Genomic DNA, 20,115 nt, shown 5'->3' on the forward strand with positions numbered 1-20,115 from the left:
GCACGGGAGGGACAACAAAGAGGCAGATAATGCAAGTGATCCTCTAGGCTCTTCTCAGTTTCCAGCGGCATGTTCCCCTCCTGGCAGCAGTGCCAGGTGCCCCAGGGCAGCAGGTCGCTGTCCCCAGCAGGGAGAGCCGCAGGGGCTCTGGCCAGGCTGAGCCCTCCCTGCCCGCAGCTCGGGGATGCGGCAGCCCGAGCACCTCCCCTGGTCTCCATGGTTTCACGTCTCTCCAGAAACACAACTCTCAAACATCTTTGTTTGAACGAGTCTCTCAGCCTCACTGTGAGCTGTGGTACAACGTGGGCTGTGCTGCACACAAAGGAGAGCGCGCAGGATCTGACTGATTCCAGTGCAAAGTTTCTGTTATCAGTGGCAGCACACAGAAAACAGAGCAGGGAACAAAACTAAACCCACAAACTGCTGTCTGTTTTTCTGGCACTGAAGATTACTTCCTTAACAGTGTCTGGCAACTAATTCAGTCATCCTGTACTGTAAAACTGCATGGGCAGAAGGATAATTGTTTACTTGCTCTGTACAATAGTTGTTATTCCGTGTTCCTTTGAGGTCAAAGTGGTTACAGGATTCAGTGTACACAGAGCTGCAAATATTTCATCTGTACTGGCTGCTTTAATCTCAACTTGCATTCAGACATTTATGTTTCCTCTGAGTTATATCCCATGTCCTTAGCCAGCAGTGCTGTTATCCTGAAGGCAGCAGACAACACAACTCCTTACACCATATACTATGGCACTATTTGATTTTTACATAGGATTTTTTACCGTGCAATACTTAGACACATTCTAAAAAATATTATCTTTTGCTTTGAAGGGTAAATTTTAGCATGCCTCAAATTGCAGGAAAAGAAAATCAGACAGAAAAACATACTCTGTTTTCATTTTTTGTACAAAATGCTTTTACATTGTACCAAGCCCTAAATGGTATGCTTTCAATGCTGACAGGCCCCCAAACCTGTTATGCAGCCTGACCAGTGTTATTCCTGATAAGTAAAGAAGAGCAAAGGAACGAAACATCTCAAAACCCCATCAGAAGGACACAGTGAACTTGTGCTTCTCTGGCCAGTTTGGCCATTCCACTTGTACCTCACAGCAGTAACTGGGATTGTTGCTACCCCACAAGAATGCCACAACAAAAAAGCCCGGACACAGGCTGTTTTAAATATGTTCTCCCAAATGCAATGGTGTCAGATGGCAATAATTTTGGACCAGATTTTGATCCCCTTATTCATGCTGGCAGTTGCCTCCACAAATAGATCCACTGACTCAGTTGGTAACTGATTGTCAGTGTGAGAAAAAGGATCACAGTCCTTTACTCCATTTTAATATTCAGGCTGTACCAGGAGCAAGAAAATGTATCTCATTTCCAGCAAATTTATTCTTTGAAGACAGTAAAATCATTCACCTCCTGCACCTGAACACCAAGCAAATGCCTCCTTTACCAATACACTGCCCAGACTGTCACTAAACCAGTGAATACCAACATGAAAACTTGCCACATACCCTGTGTGCTGGCCTGACCTTCAAACACTCTCTAATAAGGCCAGAACCACAGCCAGCTTTTGAACATGAGTACGTGGCCATCCAGAAAGTAAAGTAAAAAGCAGTTTAGATGTTCAGTTACAAAGACTCAGAGTTATGCCAGCTAAGACCTAAAGACACAAGTCATCAGAGATTTAAATGAGGAATGTAAATCTGCTGCCATGAATTCACTCATTTATGAACTAATATAATAGCATGAAAGTAAACAACACAGAGCCATGAATACCTTTCCACCAGAAAATTCTCTTTACGTGGTATTCTGAGAAAGCCAAAACAATTTAGTATTTAACAGCAGGGAACAGTTCTGGGAAGATTCTGTGACTCAAGATCTGAGCAAACTCTGGGATGGGCTGTCTTAGCTAATACACTATTAGTTAATTAATATGGGATGATTAACCCCTAAGGTTCAGGCTCTGCATCTTTCTGGGGAAGGAATCAGACAAAGAACAGCAGTTAGGGAAAGAGCTTGAAAAACATGTAGTGATGGGACACAATACCCAGCTATGGTTGGGACTGAGGAAACATCTCTTTCTTGAGAGTGCCTGTAGTACTCAAGAATAGCTCAGAAACTAAGGGATGGAGATCAAAAAAAGAAAGCACCTTTGTCTACCCAAGGGATAAAAAGAAAATCACAAGTTGAGCCCTTGAACAGTATGATATTGGTTGAAAAAAATATAATAGCTCTGAAAGTACTTTTATTTGCTCTGGGTTTGAGTCTTCAGGAAGCCATCATTTCACATTTTCAAGCTTACCTCTACCACCTGGAGGTTAGAATTTTCATTAAAAAATATAGGTGAAGGTGCTCCTGCAATCATCTGACTTTGCCTGTTAGCCTTTCAAGAAGATCTCTGTAATGCTGAGGGTAAGAGTGTGATTAAAAGGTAGGATTCCATCTGATCTGAGGAGGAGAGATGGGTCTTCAGCCTGCAGTCCAGGCATTAGAAAAGGCAATTACTACCTCATTATTAGTAGTTTTATTAAGAGAAAAGCTTGTCTCCTTCAGGCAACTCTTGCACAGTCTGAGGCCTGGGAGGTGCAGAGCAGGAGGGCCCAAGGCACTCTCAGCCCAGGGTAGCACCCTGGCTGGGGTGGCCAAGCCACATGTGCCTCCATGGCGGCCCAAGGCACTCTCAGCTCAGGGCAGCACCCTGGCTGGGGTGGCCAAGCCACGTGTGCCTCCATGGCGGCCCAAGGCACTCTCAGCCCAGGGCAGCACCCTGGCTGGGGTGGCCAAGCCATGTGTGCCTCCATGGCGGCCCAAGGCACTCTCAGCCCAGGGCAGCACCCTGGCTGGGGTGGCCAAGCCATGTGTGCCTCCATGGCGGCCCAAGGCACTCTCAGCCCAGGGCAGCACCCTGGCTGGGGTGGCCAAGCCATGTGTGCCTCCATGGCGGCCCAAGGCACTCTCAGCCCAGGGCAGCACCCTGGCTGGGGTGGCCAAGCCATGTGTGCCTCCATGGCGGCCCAGCCTCCATGAGCAGGCAGCTCTTGAGCAGCTGGCCACAGTGGCAAACCATGGCAATGAATCACACTTGTCCTGGAGACCAGGGCCCTGAACCCCTGTGTTGGGTGTCTGACTCAGGGTATCTTTTATCTTCCTACACCTTATTTTGAGCGAGCAGCGGTTCACACCCGCGCCCGTTCCGGAGGCTCCTGGCGCCATCTCATGGCCACACCAATGTCCTGGAGTGGCTGACTGGGGACAGCGGGGCACTGGGCTCTGTACACCGCAGGGAGGGACCCCATCCTCTGCACACTGCCTGGCCAGGCTCTGCTCACCAGCTCAGTGACTCTGAGGAGACCATTATCTCATCTATGGTGGTGTCTTTAGCAGGTCGAGACATTTGTCTGAATTTATGTGTGCGAACAGAAGGATCACATCCCAACTCTCCAGGTGCATGTCAGTCTTTTTCAACCTTCCTTCCTACTGCAGAGAAGCCCAAGAGTGTGGGCTGGGGCTCGGTGCCCTGCAGCAGAGCCTCAGTCTGGGTGTCCAGCAGACAGCTGGCCCCGTGCCCCAGCTCGCCAGCCTGGACACTGCAGGGCTGGCTGTTTAACACCAACTCAAAAAGAACCTGCTACTCTTCCCCCAAATGCCCCGTGTCTTCTAAAGGCAGACCTTCTAAAAGGACACTTTGTCTGGCTCTGAGGAGCAGCAGGAGATGGAGTGTCCCCTCCTGGTCCTCCAAGAGAATTGCACTACTGACAAAACCTCAATGAAACGCTGAAGAGATTCAGGTGTCAAATGACGATTTTGCACCAGAAATGGCCAAGGTGAAATATATGGATCAGGATGTGAACTTTACCAAACTTATCAGTGCTTTTATCTCAAGCTGCCCTTAAAACCACATCCCCATTGTCTCTCTAATCCGTATTACTAAAACTCCACCTTTTCCATAACGTTAAAAAGCATCCAAGACCTAGCAACAGACTGGTTGCTCAAGCATGAGTTCAAGGCTGCATGGTGGAGCTGCAGAAGTCAGAGCAGAGCCACCTCCCCACATGGGTATGACAATATTGACTCTAGATATTGCTTCAAACTCATGCTAGCAGGAAGGATAAGACTATTGACAGTATTTCAGCACAGAGGCTAAACTATCTGTAATCCTGAAAATGCTGAGAAGCACCATGATGTTGTAGTATGCTGGACTCCACCTCCCAAGCATGTCACAAGCTTGTCACACCCACAAGAAAGAGCCATATGAATGTCAACAGCCACAAAGCCAACATCCCGTGTGAGGTTTTAGCCACTTAGTCTGTGACTGACCTAACTCAGTGAGCATTTTGTCTTTACATGGAAAATGTGCCTGAAGTCCACAGATATATCCCGTCACTGCCACAAACATGGGAAACACAGAACGGCCTGCATCTCTACCTCTGATGCATCTTACAAACAGTTTTCTCACCCAAATACCTATTTAAAGATGTGGAAGTGTCACTGGGTTCACCAGGCAGAATGTGGGCCACCCTTATCAGCCTCTGACACTCTGTGGGTGAGAGGCTGGGAGGGCACAGCTGGGCAGTGCCTCCTTGCATCAGTCCCTGGCTGAAGCCAGCAGCTTGTCCAGAGTCAATGGGAGTATGAATTTTCCTTGTGACCCCATGAGCCACCTGTCAAAGTCTCTATAAAGCAGAGTCACAAAACAACTACAGTGCACTGCAGAGAGACACAGGGAAAGGGAGCTCTGGGAGGAGTCTCTGAGTGGGAGCCAGCAGCAGCAGCTGCCCAGAGGTTGTGTTTTGTGAGAAAGGGCTTGGCTGAGCACGCAGCTGGGTGCTAAGGCACCTCAGCAGTGTCAGCTGAGAGCTGTGCTGGCTGGCCTCCTCTCACACCTGGGGATTTGTGTCACTCAGCTCCTGTGACAGCCCAGCCCGGCTGCTGCCCACGTGGCAGAGCCTTGGCATGGGCACTGCTCAAGGGCTGCTTCTGAGCTGGAGCTCTGAGTGCTGGAGCAGAGAGGCTTGTGCTGCTCCAAAGGCTCAGAAATAGCAGGGGTTGCTAAAGGTGGCTGAGGAACCAGCTGCCATGCTAATCCCCCTGCTCAGCCTTCCCCTCTTGTTGTTGTGGTCACAACAAAGTAATATTGAGATGAACACACAACTGACAAAACACACAAGGGGATTGTATGAAGCTGCTCTGGAGCAGAGTCCTTGGAAGGTCCTAGCCCAGGGCAGCATCTGCCCTGCAACCTGCAGAATGCAGAGTCTGTCATGAGCACATGAACCCTCAAGAATCCCAAAGAAGACACTGGGACCCCACAAATTAAACAAGTGTGACAGAGAAAGCAGGCTCCCTCTGTTAGTGAGCCAACATGCATTATGCAAACAGTCTGATTCTGCTCTCACATCAATTTTGCATCATTCCAGCTCATGGTTTTCAGTAGCTCCTCTCAGCTGACATCTATGCAAGTGTCAGAACAAAAATAATGCTCTTTTTCAGTCATTTCTCTAGAGCAAAATTTGTACACTGCAGGCACCAAGTCCATGTTTCTGTTCTAGACACATTCTGAGCACTGAAAAGTAACCCAAGAAGGTGGCACATGGTGCACACAGGTCACCCCTGGCTCCAAAGCCCCCCAGGAGCAAACTGCAAGGGAAGTGAATGACAGGAACAGAAGATTACCCCTTCACTGGTTTTCTGCAAATCTGAAGTGTTTCTTGTGTCATTGCCTGCGTCCCCAGCATCAGAGCTGCTCTTATTTTCTTCCTCTTTGCAGTCCTTATCATCTTCATCTCCAGGAGATTTCCGTGACTGCTTGGAGGATTTCTAAAATGATCAACAACAAAGTGAAAATTAAAACCTGAGCTTCAGCCATAGAAAGACACTTCTGAAATGTATGTGGGATGCTGTCTGATCATGCATTTCCCTGGTCAAGGTGAATATTGGGGAGGATACATAGGGTGAAAAGCAATTTTCAGGTGAAGTCGCTGGAGTTACTGTCACAAGTAAAGGAAGTTTCTCTGAAATTCTGTGTTCAGCACAGGTTGGCAGCTCAATTGACTGAAAGACAGACACAGTAATAGGAGCTGGGTATTAGTGCCGGGTCACCTGTAGGTTTTGTTAGTTAATGAAACAGATGGTGCCAGCTTGGCAAAAGTTTTGATTAAATACAGAGATGTAAAATGAGAATAACATTAGCAGAGCTGCTTTCCATACATTTTTTTTTTTGTGTTGTCAGCTTTAATATATTAACATTAGAGCCATGTGGAACCAATACATCTTTTCCTTTACATCCCTTTATGTTATGCAATTCTACAGTACAAAAGGATAAATTGTGGCATTAAGCCACCATTTTCATAATCCTCTGTTTGTCCAGAGTCTTCTGGAAAGAAGATGGTAGACCAGACCTGAATTTCTTATGTAAAACACACAAAAGGGGTGAAAATACATTTTGTTTGGTGGATCGACCACAAAATTCACACTCTCCCCCAACCCGTGCCTGGATCAGATTGTTTGATTGCTTCTTATCATTTCCATTAGTTTTCACTTTCAGAGAAGAATAACATGAATGTGACTAAATTGACTCTGCCACACTTCACACAATTTTTCAGGGGAAGTGCAGCCCTGGAGGCACACACAGAACTAGAGGAAGTGACTATAATGTTGCTGCCCCTCACCCTAGGTGACAAGTGAGAAGTCTGTCTGAACCCAAAGGTGTCACTTCTCGGGGGATTTTGTCCACCAGCCACTGTGAGACAGACACATCACTCTTAGTTTCCTGATCTACACTGTTACTTGAGATATTAACAGGGCTGGTAGGTACTACATGCAGGTCTGATATCCACAAACTGAACATCCTACTCCCTGCTTAATGAATTAGTTCTTCCACCTTCCCATTCTGTATCCTGGACTGAAGTATTTTACACTCAGCTCCAAGAGGAGCAGTTGAGCACATCTGGCCCTACCAGATCCTTCTGGGAGATGGGAGGGGGAAGCTTCAGTTCTCCTGGACAGGAACCAAACCTGAGCTCATGACTCTCAGGAGGCCCACTCATAAGGATTTTTTCTTCTTCTTGGGGAGAGACCTATCTGAGAGGATCAAACCTATCAATCCATCTTTGCATGGATTTTCTTCCCAGCCCTACTGATCTCCTTCCCATAATTTCACCTTCTTCTCAGTGTGTGGGCACTGGAACAGGGCAGAGTATTTCAAGTGGTGTCTCACCAAGGCTGCCTACAAAGTAAGAGCACTCCCCTTTGCCTGTCTGAACACCACTGTCATGGTATCAGAATCAAAATGCTAAAGGAGGAAGAACAAATTTCCACGAGGTGAACAGTATTCCAATTATAAATGCCCATGGATAACAACAGGAAAAGTCAGAAGATAACCTTTGAAGTGTAGGATTTTTTCCGTTTTGAGCCGGCTTTTTCATTCTTTCTTTTTCCTTTTCCATCCTCTTCTACCCGATCACCTTCCTCCTCACTGCTGGCATCTGCTGTATTTCCTCCTTCTCCTTCAGTTTCTGATGAGCTCTGTTGCTGAATTGCCTTTAAAATAACAACAGCAATAATAACATCAACAATAAAAATATCAGTAATACCTATTACTTGATTTTTGTTCTGCATTGAAGATAGAAAGATGGAAATGGACAGCTTACACTTTAATTGCTATAGTTAGGAAGAGCTCAGGTTATTTTTGCAATTGTCAGGAAAAAGGGCTGCAAAGGCAATTTTCTCAGTCACCAATTAAACTCAGTTATCAGATGCAGATTCTAGGATCAGAAGATCCAATAACAAAAATGTGTTTGCTGGAGGAGAACTAAGGGCTGCTCAGTGCAGAGACCTGGCATGCTCTGCTCTGGGAAAAACTACTGAAACTTTCAGACTTGGCTGCAATAGCAGAGACTTTTTTATGAGAGAAGATGGCTGTTACATTCCCCTCAAAGGGCAAGATCTCTGTGTTTTGGAAGAGCAAACCCTGACCAGCAGGCTGAGCACTCTTTGACAGCCCATCTCCCACAGACTATTCACTGGATTTTTTTAAAATCCCCAAGTGTATGCAAAACATGTGTAGGGCTGAAAATATGAAACAGGAACTGAGAGAGGCAGCAGCTTTTCTGCAGGTGGTCTGTATCTCTGGCTTGTAGTGTTTTGTGATAATAATGTAATAGGTGTTTGCCTGCTTTTGGAGGTGATTCCTGCCTTCAAAGGACCACATTTTTTAAATGAGAAAAGTTCTTTGTTTTATACAGCCCACCAACTACTCTGCTCCCCCTCCAGCTTCACTGACTTTCTGCTCTGGACACCCAACAGGGAGAGCTGTTGTACAGCAGCAACTGTCTCCTACAGCAGCTTAACCCTCCACCTCCTCACTCCTCTTAGCTTTGGCACTGCCAAATGTGAAAATCAAAAGTGCAGTGACCTTAAGGTCTGTGTAAAATACATGGAGCCTGATATAAAAATAAACAACAGAAAGAAGAAGTCAGAAATTATTCATGTTTGTACAGGAGTAAATAAAACCATCCATTTTTAATTTAGCTAAATGTGTTGCAGAATTTTCCACTTCGCCACCCCAGAATGTCACAGAAAGCAAAAGGCTCTGCAGTATGATTAAAATTCCATTTGTCACAGAGTGTGAGACCACAGTTGTCTTTACATTACACAATTACCAGAGCTGTGAAACTTTCTTGCTCCATCAAAACTAGAACCTTACACGTCACTTTTAAAATGCTCACTTTGACAAGCAGTAAAAGAAGAAAACAAGAAAGATAGGAGCAATAGGTGTGAAAGTCATTTACCTGATATCCAGTAAACTTTACTCCAGGGTTGTTTTCTATTTCCCACAGGCCTTCATTAAATCCTTTTCGCTTGTTCGATTTCCCAAACTTATCTTTGTATTCTTTATATGGGAAAAGGTCTTTGGGCCCCAGGAACGCACTGCATTTAACAGAGGGAACAGTCAAAAAAGGATTTATCACTCTCCTCTTCAAAAAAATCATAACATTAACAGTGCAAATGCTTTCCCTATTCTTCTGCTCATTGAAGCATTTATTTTCTAGTTTTATTTATTTATTTTTTTGGTCACGCTGGCTTTGAGTTACTGCTGCGAGTCTGATTTAATGGACTGGCTCACCATCCTGATGTTTGATGTAGTAAAATCATGCTGGGTATCTCTAGAAACAACTGAAACATCTCTATTTTATTAACTACTGCTGGGAACTGGCACTTGAACAGTTTATGAAAGTTTATAAAACAGTTTATGATGTCATTGCTTGCGATAGCAAGGGACCAAACTTACTTCCAATCCTAGAGTTATAAATCCAGAAAGGCCTCAAAAATGCCACATGAAAAGTTAAGCATGTAAGGAGTGCTTAGGACCCACGAGCCAAAATTTGTCCCTTGTACTATGGGATAGAAAATGCAGTGGCATTTATTATCATCCATACTGCCAGTAAGCCTGGGAGCTGCTTTCTTGGAATTAGCCCCCCACATACTAAATTCTGCACAAACACAATAAGAATGCTCTTTTCCAAAAATCTTATAATTTCATATAAGAACAAAAAACAATGGATGAATATAGGCAGATGAGTAATACAAGGAAACAATGAGACACACAGGGTGCTTGTGGCCAAATAGTTTTTTAGACAGCACAGCAAAGGAGGGATTTTGTGCTTTGCTGCTGCCTAAGTCAGCTGCACACTGGGCCAACTAATTTCAGGCACAAGCACCACAATGCAGGGAAAAATAATTATACAAAAAAGAAGAGTGATGATTTGTCCTGCTTTTTCTACACACATTACAGTAAAACTCTAACGTCTTCTTAACTCCTAAACTGAAGGAAGCATAACTCTCTTTTTGTTGGATATCTATATCTACTCTATTCTGCATGGTGACATTGAGATTGTAATCACAAGTCAAATTAAAACAATGAAGGCAAAAAGACCCCTTCATTCCCAGATGTAAAGATTCTGTGTCATCAATGACCAGAGCTGAGCAAGTCCCAGTGTCCTTCACCATAATCACCGTCCTACTTTCCTGATGATCGCTGCAATTCATGTTAACTCTCTGGTCTCCATTACTGTGGGAATGTGGATTAAACACATTTATTGTTGTAACCTCACCATGACATTGGGAGTTTGCCCTTTTCTGCAGATGGGATTCTGAGGCACAAAGATTTGTCCAAGGTCAAACTCAAACTGACAGCAGAGTACAGAGGAAAAATCAGCTCTCTTCAGTCTCAGTCTGATATCTTAATCACAGGATAATATTTCTTCCTTTCTGCAATCATTATTTCAGATTAATGCCTGATTTATGCCCAGCATTTATGAATGTGCAAAGCTCCATTCACTTAAATCATCCCACTGGCCAAGCAGTTTGCCAGTGCAGAGCCAATTGGTTGCTAAAAAGTCATCAGATGACAAATCCCTGAGGAAAGAGCTTCCTTCTAACCCCACCTGAGACAGCATGGGATCCACACTCCGTTGGATATTGAGAAATATCTTTATTATATAATTACAAAGCCAAGAATGCATTTCTACCTGAAAGCCAAACAGTGATTTCCAGACTAACAGATGTCATGTTAATATTAAATGCTACACTGAATAAATTATCTTATCTATGCCTTTGCTAATACCAGGAGATGTCTCCTTGTTGTCAAAAATATAAGCAAACAGTTCTAACACAAATAACAAAGGAAAACTGTTTGAAACTTAGTATGAGCTCCCTTAACTTAGCTCAAGAGTAATGTAGGGAAATGTTTCTACAGCCTTTTATGTAAACACTGAAAAGCTGTCTACATCTTTGCTTGAAATGCATTCATTGCCACTGGGAGAGTATAACTTTCTACTGCTCTGCTATAAAACTAAGGAGCTGCAATCTAGAGTTCATTTTTAACAGTCAGGCTTTTACATTTATAACGTAGGAACTACAAACTGATTTTCTGTTTCAGATGCTACAGTAAGATCATGAGCTCACAAAGTCCAAATGAAAAAAGATTATCAGTTTGGGAATAAAAGTGGTCAGTTTTTTTCTTAAATGTTTTTCAAAAATGACATTCCATTCAAAAAAGAATTACATTTTGGTTTCTGATCTGAAAACATTGCAAGTTTATTTAAATTTTATTCTTTTCAGATTATTTTGTGACAGTACTAGTAGACCGCAATATATCAAAACATCAAGTTGTTTCATTCTAGCAATGAAACTAGAAAAAATAGAAGAACTATTTTAACTAAAGAGAGGCTATTATGAACTTTATAAAGCAGAAACTGCCTTTAAAGATTAAAAAAAAAAGTGATGTATGAGCTATGAAGCTTATAATATTCTGGAATAATATTAAAATTCAAAAAGAAACAATAAAATTTTAATAAAGCTTCAAGCCTCTAACATTGAATTTAAAATATCATCAGAATTTCATTTTTCCAGTTTTAAAGGAATTCTAGAGAACATGTTACCTGCAAATAGGGAAGGAAAAGCTTTAAAATTAAAATATTTTGCAAAATGGAATGTGGCTTGTTTTTTAGCTATCTCAGACATAGTTTAAACCAGAGACATGTACATTATAATATTGAAACTCTGTGATGAGACCTAACTTACCTCTTGTGCTCTGATTCCTTTCTTTCCCTATCAGCTCAGCCAGCTCAGTTCTTCTATCACTTCTGAGAGCTCCATCCCACAATATCCCAGCACAGATCTCCCAGGAATGCACATATTTGGAAGCTCTGCTGAGACTCTGGGGTCTGCTTCCTTTCACATCACAAACCACCAAGTGAGCTCTCACACAGGACATGAGCTCAAAGGTGTCCAAACACAAGAGCCTCATCTCTGCTATCATGGACATCCAAGCAAAAAATGTTTGCCCCTGCCTCTGAGTTCAGGGCTTTTTCAGACTCTTTAATGAATTCATGCCCACACATTCCTTTACAGGATACACAGGATTTTATGTTTAGCTCATGGCAGACCATGAAGGCAGCAGCATTCCCAGCTACTCTCAGCTTTCACTCCCATTTGTTAACACCAATGAGTTGGGCTTGCAGGACCTTTCTCTAGGCTCCCAATGGCTTCAGCCAGGATTTGTCCCAATGAAATCAGAGGAAATTATGTTAGCTGTGCTGGAAAAAGGCATTTCCAAAGGAACAGGTCATTCACTTACGTTTCATGAGTCCCAAAGAAGAAGATGGGGTATTTATTTGCTGGAGGCTTGACGGCTCCTTCAGGAAGTTCATCAATCTGTAAGACAGAAAGCAGTGGAAAAAAGATTATTCCCAAAAGTGGTGTCCCTCATCCAAGCATCCCACCAAGCCATGGAGGTGCTAGCAGAGGTATCCTGCAGCCCTGGGAGGTCCCACTGTGTGCTGGGGTGGGGAAGGGAAGACAGCTGCTGGCTTTTCAGGCAAAGTCAGCATATGACTGAAATACTGCAGGGAGACAGCAGAAGACCCAGGAGCACGCACAAAGTTTTAATGATTTCATGGGCATTATAATACACAAAGGCAATAAAATCAACTCTGCTTAATTTAAGTGTTAACTTCAGATCCTGCCTCATCAAAGGCATCAGAGCCCAGAGGGTAATCCTGCCTGTCTCACACAGCCACCTCAATAACTTCTGCAACAAATGGGGAACAGATGGGACTCTGGGACTCAGCAGCTGGAGGACAGGACAATCTCCCAGTGGTGCTTCCTGTGGTGATGGTGGTACACAGTGTAAAATGTGTAATGCACACCAGGGAGGAGGGCAGGGACTCTCCTTCCCCTGCAACACCCTGATAACTGGATTTGGTTACCACTCCCCTCTCTACCCTCTCTCTTCTTTCACATTTTAATCCTGGCCTGGTATTTCTCAGGATAGAGCTGCAGAGCAGTGAAAGGAGGGATGCTGAGGGTGTTCTCCTGAGATAGAGAGCAAACTGTACTGGAACAAACCCCTCAGGCTGAGCAGTTCCCAGACCCCTTTTCCCAATGTCTGAGTGAGAGCACTGGTTGTGAGGCAGAGGGTGAGGCCCAGGACTTAATCTTGTCTATGCCTAATTTTGAAGTCCTCTGCAACAGAAATAAGGGAGTCCAGGTGCCTACCCACATAAACCAGAAACACAGCAAAGCTTTAAATAACATCCAAGAGCCTGCCTTCCCAGAAATGGCACTTCTGAGCATATGTGGGTGTGTGAAATTAAGTGTCCAGAGAACTCTCTGGCTGAGAGAGAGCCTAATGAATCTAGATATCTACAGGGCAGCACCAGTGAGCAGGTGAGTGGCCTGGTGCCTGCTCTAAGGCAACTCAGTCTCAACATCAGCATCCTGCCAAATGTCACTGCAACCGAGAGCAAAGTGCTGACATAACAATGCTATACAAAATCTGCTCCTCAGCAGAGCACAGGGATGCAACCTGCATGTTTTCACTCAGGAGGCCAGACCCACATGTGCTTTCCTTCTCCGTTCTTGCTGAGGGACCCCTAACACTGAATTCTTATTGATTAATAAGCACCAGATTGTTTTCAAAGGATGTCCTCTTTCACGGTAAAGCATCTGCTTGGCTCTGTAGCTTTCAAAGGAGCATGAGCTTTGGTAAGAATTCAAACCCTTTTGGTCTTTCTGCAAGGACACCCCTTGGGGATGGAGAAACAAGAGCCACATGTGGAACTGTAACATCACAAGACTCCTCTCTGCAGAAGAAATGGATGCTTATCTTTTCAGTCTAACTGGAACATTCTCTGAAGCTGCACCAAAATCTGGAGATCTGAGAGCACTTCCAAAGCATTCCCTCGGGGCTGTGCATGGTGGGGCTCTGGCACACTGGGTGTCACCCACTGGGGTCATGTGTCACCATGCACCCACCTCCCAGCACAGCCTGCAGGAGACAATCCGGGATTGTCACAGGTGTCACATGTCTTGTGGGCACAGCAATTACTTCTTTCTTGTACTTAACAAAGCTAATGATTTGATAAATAAAAGGAGAATCTATTATTTAAATGCACATAGAAGGAAAACACACACTGGTGGAGGATGAACACATGCATTCCCTTTTAGCTCAGCTGTGTGAAAGGAGGAACTGAAACAACATGACAGGATTTTTGGTGTCCTCTTTATCATCAGGACTACAGAGAGAAAAGGCTGTTATATTACTTTAGAGCTCACCATTTTCTGACATTAACTATTTGTTTTTTAAGAAAGGTTGCTATTTGCTCACAATTCATTATTTAAGTACAGGTATTAGACTTATTTTAAGAGTGATAAAAAGACTGCAGGTCAAAACCACTGCAACTCCCTTTCCAAACTGATAGCAAGTCAGGGAGATAGTGCATGTCTGCAAAATATTTTATGCCTCCTTCAAGATGGAAGTATCCACATGTGAGAGCAAAAAAGGCTGTGCTGGCAGTTTACCAAGTGCAGGGAGAGGTAACACACCTCCACTGTCTGGATGCCACAGCCATCCTCCTCTTTATTGCGACAAGGAGGATGTCCAGATGCCAGAGCCCAGGAAAATGTGGACTCTTTTGACTGAGACAAACAGTGTCTGCTGGGACTGGAGTGCAAATCTCATTTGGCCACTTGAAACACGGCGCCAGCCCTGGGCTGCATTACAGAGCAGCACAGCCCAGTCACTGCCTCAGCCCCCTCAGAATCTCTCATGAAATAAAGTAAACAGCTGTAAATGATCAGTAAAGGGGGGGAATGAAGACATGCTTAGCAGGGAATGCTGATCAGAAGGGATTGGGGATCTTACATCACACAATGTGCTATGCTCTAAAGCAGTGAGGATCTCCTAAGCAGAATCCCAAGTGGAGTTAAGCCTTCTGTCTCATTCCCAGCACTTAATGCTGTTAGCTAAGGAGCAGCACCAACAACAAAGGGCAGAACACACATCTGTCACGCAGCTCACCTGCTCCCCATTCCGTGGCATATTTCTTTATTCATCCAAGTATCCCTTCTGACTATGTATCATCACAGGAAACCATAAAAAAGCTTTTCATAGCTTTTGGGAGTTGGCATACACAGACAAACACATGCAGTATAAATCTGCACCAAACAGCTCAAGGAGAGACTGTTAATGCTCCCACTCTAACATTTCACTCTGCAGCAGAGGTCAAGACTTTTCCTGCCTTCACTGATATTGCTGCGAGCTCCCCAGCTCTGGGGCTTATGTTGCTAGTACTGTAACAAGGTTGGATATAAAGTGACAGTGTTATCTTAGGGCCATTGAACTCTGTGGCAGAAACTCCAGGGAATTTAGTGAAGGATGAGACCCTCTCTGCCATTAGGAAATATCTCGTTTCACCTCTTTCACACAAATCCCTGCATTAGAGACTGCAAGAGGAGAGCTTTGCCCAGTCTCCCCATTCCCAGTAAAGCCACCTTAGCCCTCTGTGAATGTGAAGTCCCTTCGTGCTTATTTAGCTGCAGAACAACCCCTGCACTCCATGACAATTGCTGTTGTTTTGGTGTAGCAGAAAGCAAGCAGTACAAGCATCCATACTGCAATCTCCTGCTGCTGCACTCAGTCACAATTTATTCCCATTCTACAGGATGTTTTGGTTAAATATGCTGCAGATTTGGATCCGATATTTTTCCCCATATCAGCAAGATCAAAGACAGAGGCAGGGAGGGAGGGAGAGGAAGAGAGTGAGCGCATGAGCACAAGAGCGAAAAAAGCATCGCTGCCTTGAACCAGGAACAAAAGAGGAAAGAGCACCCATACTAGAACACAGTGTTGTAGTCACAGAAACCTCACTAATGACTAAAGCATCTGTCTATCAGAGAGCCAGACTGCGACTGTGTTTTGCTCCTGGAAGGAAACAAACAGATTCTCAAGTACCCACTATAACCTGCAATCAAACACGGCTCCATCCCTGCCTGAAGCAGAGCGGGCTGGAGCTTGCTGCCACAGAAATCAGTGTGAGCAGCACATGGGTGCAAATCTGACATGTGCATCAGCAGCACCATGGGCAGCCGCTTCAATTATGGCTAAAATTAAAGCAGGTGGTTTCAGATTTCGAGTTTTATCCCCTTAGCTCCCGTTGCTGTCATCTGCTTAATGAATAACAATTGCTTTCTTTTTGCACAACCTCAGCAGAGCTGCGCTGCCCAGCGTTTGTTTGCCAACCAAGCAGCAGAGCTTTAAAGATGTAACTGCGAGGTTTTTTTCCAGTAAACAAACGCCAGGCTTCTAGGGTCAAGAACACCGAACAGAAAATTCAGCTCGCTCCTCTCCAACCAGAGCAGGGCTTTATCAAGCCGTGTTGCTACTGACTACCAATGTGGAGGCAAGAAGCCCGTCAGACCCTTACACTGTGCTTTACTGGCTAGGATGGGTGCGCAGCCCGAGGATTTTGCTCTCGGTGGTGCCGAGCAATCTCTGACTTCTCAGGGAGTGTCCCCGCTGTCTGTCGGGTGGGTTTAGAGCCCTGGCACCGCAGTGCTCCCTTCCGTGAGCTCGGGGACCCTGGGGAGCGCGGCTGGCTGGGCTGGGCTGGCGCTGCAGAGCAGAGCCCAGCGACAAGGACAACGGCAGCACAAGCACACATCATCGCCGTGCCTGCCCGTGGGATAACGTGCCATATTCCTGACAGGCTGAGCAGTTCGCTGGGAGCGCTGGTGCAGAGGCAGAGGGAGCTGCACCCCCTCCCGGGCGCTGGGCTCTGCAGAGCTCCACATTCCCTGCAAAACGGGAACCGTGTCTGTGACACACACAGGGGACAGCGGCACAAAGCTGTGTCCCTGCCGGGCTGGCACAACGCTCCGGGCAGGCTGATGTCCCTGCAGGGCCGGGAAGGGGCAGCGCTGCCCCCCAGGGCAGGACGGGCATCCCAGGGGCATCTCCCTCCCGCTGCGGGGGCAGCAGGTGTCCTGTTCCATGCATCACAAAACCTCCGTGCTGAGGAAAAGCTGCTGCTCAGGAATTCCAGGCTGTCAGGGTGGCTTCCCACCAGACCCTGTCCTATTGCTTTCCAGCAGAATTTTACACACACACAAAAAAGGTATTATGCAAAATACCTATCAGGTCCTCATTTACAGAAACAAAAACTTTACATCAGCATGCAGGGATGCTTATGTGGGTAGCAAAAACCACAAGATTTCCTTTTATTTTGCAAAAAAAGAGGGAATTAAAACTGCAGAGCAGTAATCACTGATTGTTTTGAGATAGTGTAAATGCCTTTGATTGGCAAAAGCACACAGAGCCATTGCTGAGATCCGCATCTCCCACTGAAATCCCTGGAGCTGCTGCTGCACAGCAGTGGAGCAGAGGCCTATAGTATTTGCTGGAAAGTGGTTTAAATTGCTTATTATTGCCCAACACATGCAAGCAGCTTGATCTTTTGCAGTTAGCTTATTAGCAGAACTCTAGATGGATAAAAGCAATAGCCTTCAAAATCCATTATTAAAATAGGATATTTTGCTTTACTACAACATTTTTATTCCAATGGATTTATTATGCTTTTTAATAGCTAATGCTACTCGGAGTCAGCAGTATAGCAGCATCTTTTCTAAACCATTATTTGAAATACTGTTCTGTAAGATGTAAAATATTAATTTTTTTCCCCAGAGGATCCTAAAATGTAAAAAAAAAAAAAAGAAAAAAAAATTAAAAATCCAACCTGCTTCAAGCTAAAACCTGTGACTCAAATTCTATAGTGCTAAAATTGAAGAGCAATCCAACTAAAGCTGATTGGAGACTGCTGACTTTTTCTCTCATGTATCAAGACTGATATTTGAAGCAGAGCACTACTCCCCAATGTACATCACATACCTGAACTCCTGGTGTAGAATGCTGGCATATGCACTTTTTCACCCATTAAAAAAGATAACCCTGTGAAGGGTGAGACTGGAAGCAGAATCCAACTTAATAAGGTGGAATTGCACAGCTACAAAAGTAAAAATTAAAAAAGTCTCTGGGCATGGAAGAGTGCCACCAGCAAAAACAAAAAGCAAAACAAGATTAAAACCAGCAGAGCATACTTCTGAACACTGCTGAAAATGGCTGAAGGGTATCCTGCAGACAGCCAGAAATGACAATATAAAGACATCAATCCTCCTTTTTTTTTTCCTGTGCATGCTCAGGACCTCAACGAGATAGAAGACAATGAAGGGTTAGTTGGAGTCCAAACAATGCTGGCAGCAATGTCTCACTAGGAAAGATCAGCAGTCTTGCAGCTGAGTTCAGCCCCTTTACATCCCTAATTAGCAGCATATTTTTAAGACAGAAAGTTGAAATACACTTTCTGCAGAGCTGCTTTAATCTCCACTATGAAAATGGGGCCAGAGCTTAGTTCTGCGTGACTGGTATCTATATGCATGACTTTGTAGATAACTGATCTGTTCATGTGATTCAAGTCCTCTCTGCACTGCTGGGGCTGCTGGATGGAAGATGGCAGAGGAGGAGACTTGGGGAATACAAAGACAAGTCCTCTCCCTGCCACTGGCCCCTGGGATGACCTTGGCCACGTGAATCACTGCGTCTCCTCCAGCCTCACTTTTATGAATGGGGACTATGGGACTGCTCTTGTAAAGCACTTGAGGTCCACCGCTAAAATGAGAGGAATTCCTAATAATGCACACTTCCAGCTCTGTCAGAGTGGCATTTCAGGTTACGAAACTGCAATCCTCCCACTGAGCACACCCCAAAGCCAGGCTGCTGCAGAAATGCTCTCTTTTCTCCAATGAAGTGTTTCCCTGCTACTGTGAATGAAGCAGTGGTGCTACCACTAGGATTCTGTTTTTCCCAGTCTCTTCCCCAAGGAGAGAAAAGGATGTGATCACATTGTTTTCAGCCTGACTCTTACCTGCAATAACTCAGGGACACGTCAGACAATTTTGCCAAACCAGACAAAAGGAGAAAGGCCAGAGAGATATTAAGTTTCCCCATGTTTTGTGATAAATAGGCTGTCCAACAGAAGATGAGCAGACAAGCAGTCCATACGCTGAGAGACAGCTTGCAATGCAGGCTGAATCAAAACATCAGACACTGGGAAATCCACACAAAAGCAAGCCAGAGAAAAATAAACTTCTTAAGTTTCATGGCTCACAAAATTACTTTTTATTTGTGTATGGATGGGGAGAGCTTGTTTATTTTAAACAAATAATGCCAGCTCTGAGGCATTTAACATTTACTTTTCTTCCCTTTAAGCACAGTGAAGGCTTTCTTCCCCTTCATCTGAATTATTCCTCAGATATCAAAATACTGTTTGCAATGTACATCCACCAAAGAAAATCAGAGTGGGCCCACTAATACCTAATGAAAGCAATTTCTGACGACAGAATTTGGTTATCCTATTTTACCATCTTACCTCAAATATCTTAGTCTTGAAATATACAAGTGTGAAAGAAATGCACATACAAAATGTGTTTAGAAGATATACAGCAAATAAAAATTAAATAACCAGTCAAGACATCAATAAGTGAGAAATTTTAGGGACTGGACATTTACAAACACTGTATTTCTGTCCTCCTACTCTCTTCTTAAAAACCAAAGATACATGAAGAGTCATATAACCTTCCTCTCCAAAGTGTTCAGATAAACCCTGCCACTTTCTGTATCTCATCTCCTCAGAGTGCATGGATGGTATAAGAACCCTTCAGACTGAGAAAGATATTTTTGCCTCCCAATATTTACCCTAGAATGTTACTACTTCATTGATTTTGTTTGGTTTTAAGGAAGAATGTTATATTCATGAGGTAGGACTTTTTTTGCCAGTTAACTTGATCAAAACACTTTCAATTAGATGCAGCCAGCCTAGAGCATTGACATTTGGTCAAACACACACAACTGAATTTATAATTGAGGCTCATTTGTTCCACCCAAAGCTCCATATTCTCCAGTCCAAGCTTTTATTAAAAGAAGTGTTGCAATTCCTTACACTCCTATCAGCACACTTAAAGCCAAAAGGTAAGCAAATTTCCAGAAGACTGCAGTCTCCCAGACTTGGCTGGCTTAATTTACTATTTATTTTTCAGTATAATTTTCTACCCCAAAAACTCAGTTGAAAAAATCACATGTACAGAGTATTTCTAGGCTGAAGAACACAGAGGTTCCCCAAAAATACACAAAACCTTACTGACATTACAACTTGTGCCCAAGATTGTTTTGGGTAAGGAAATGTGGTCGATGGAGAACACAACTCTCCAGTT

General features: G+C 44.3%; 1 protein-coding gene across 2 annotated transcripts in view; it reads right to left on the minus strand.

Moving 5' to 3' along the window:
- Positions 1-20,115, minus strand: part of HDGFL3 (HDGF like 3) — a 66,753-nt gene that overhangs the window by 7,653 nt on the left and 38,985 nt on the right. For both annotated transcript variants that reach the window (XM_030955673.1, XM_030955674.1), the window contains 4 exons: positions 12,149-12,225; positions 8,799-8,937; positions 7,390-7,548; positions 5,683-5,826 (listed from right to left, as the gene is read on the minus strand). In XM_030955673.1, the coding sequence (XP_030811533.1) occupies positions 5,683-5,826; positions 7,390-7,548; positions 8,799-8,937; positions 12,149-12,225 (519 nt within the window). The remainder of the gene's footprint in view (positions 1-5,682; positions 5,827-7,389; positions 7,549-8,798; positions 8,938-12,148; positions 12,226-20,115) is intronic.

The sequence above is a fragment of the Camarhynchus parvulus genome, chromosome 10, assembly GCF_901933205.1.
Source record: "Camarhynchus parvulus chromosome 10, STF_HiC, whole genome shotgun sequence".
Classification (NCBI taxonomy): Eukaryota; Metazoa; Chordata; class Aves; order Passeriformes; family Thraupidae; genus Camarhynchus; species Camarhynchus parvulus.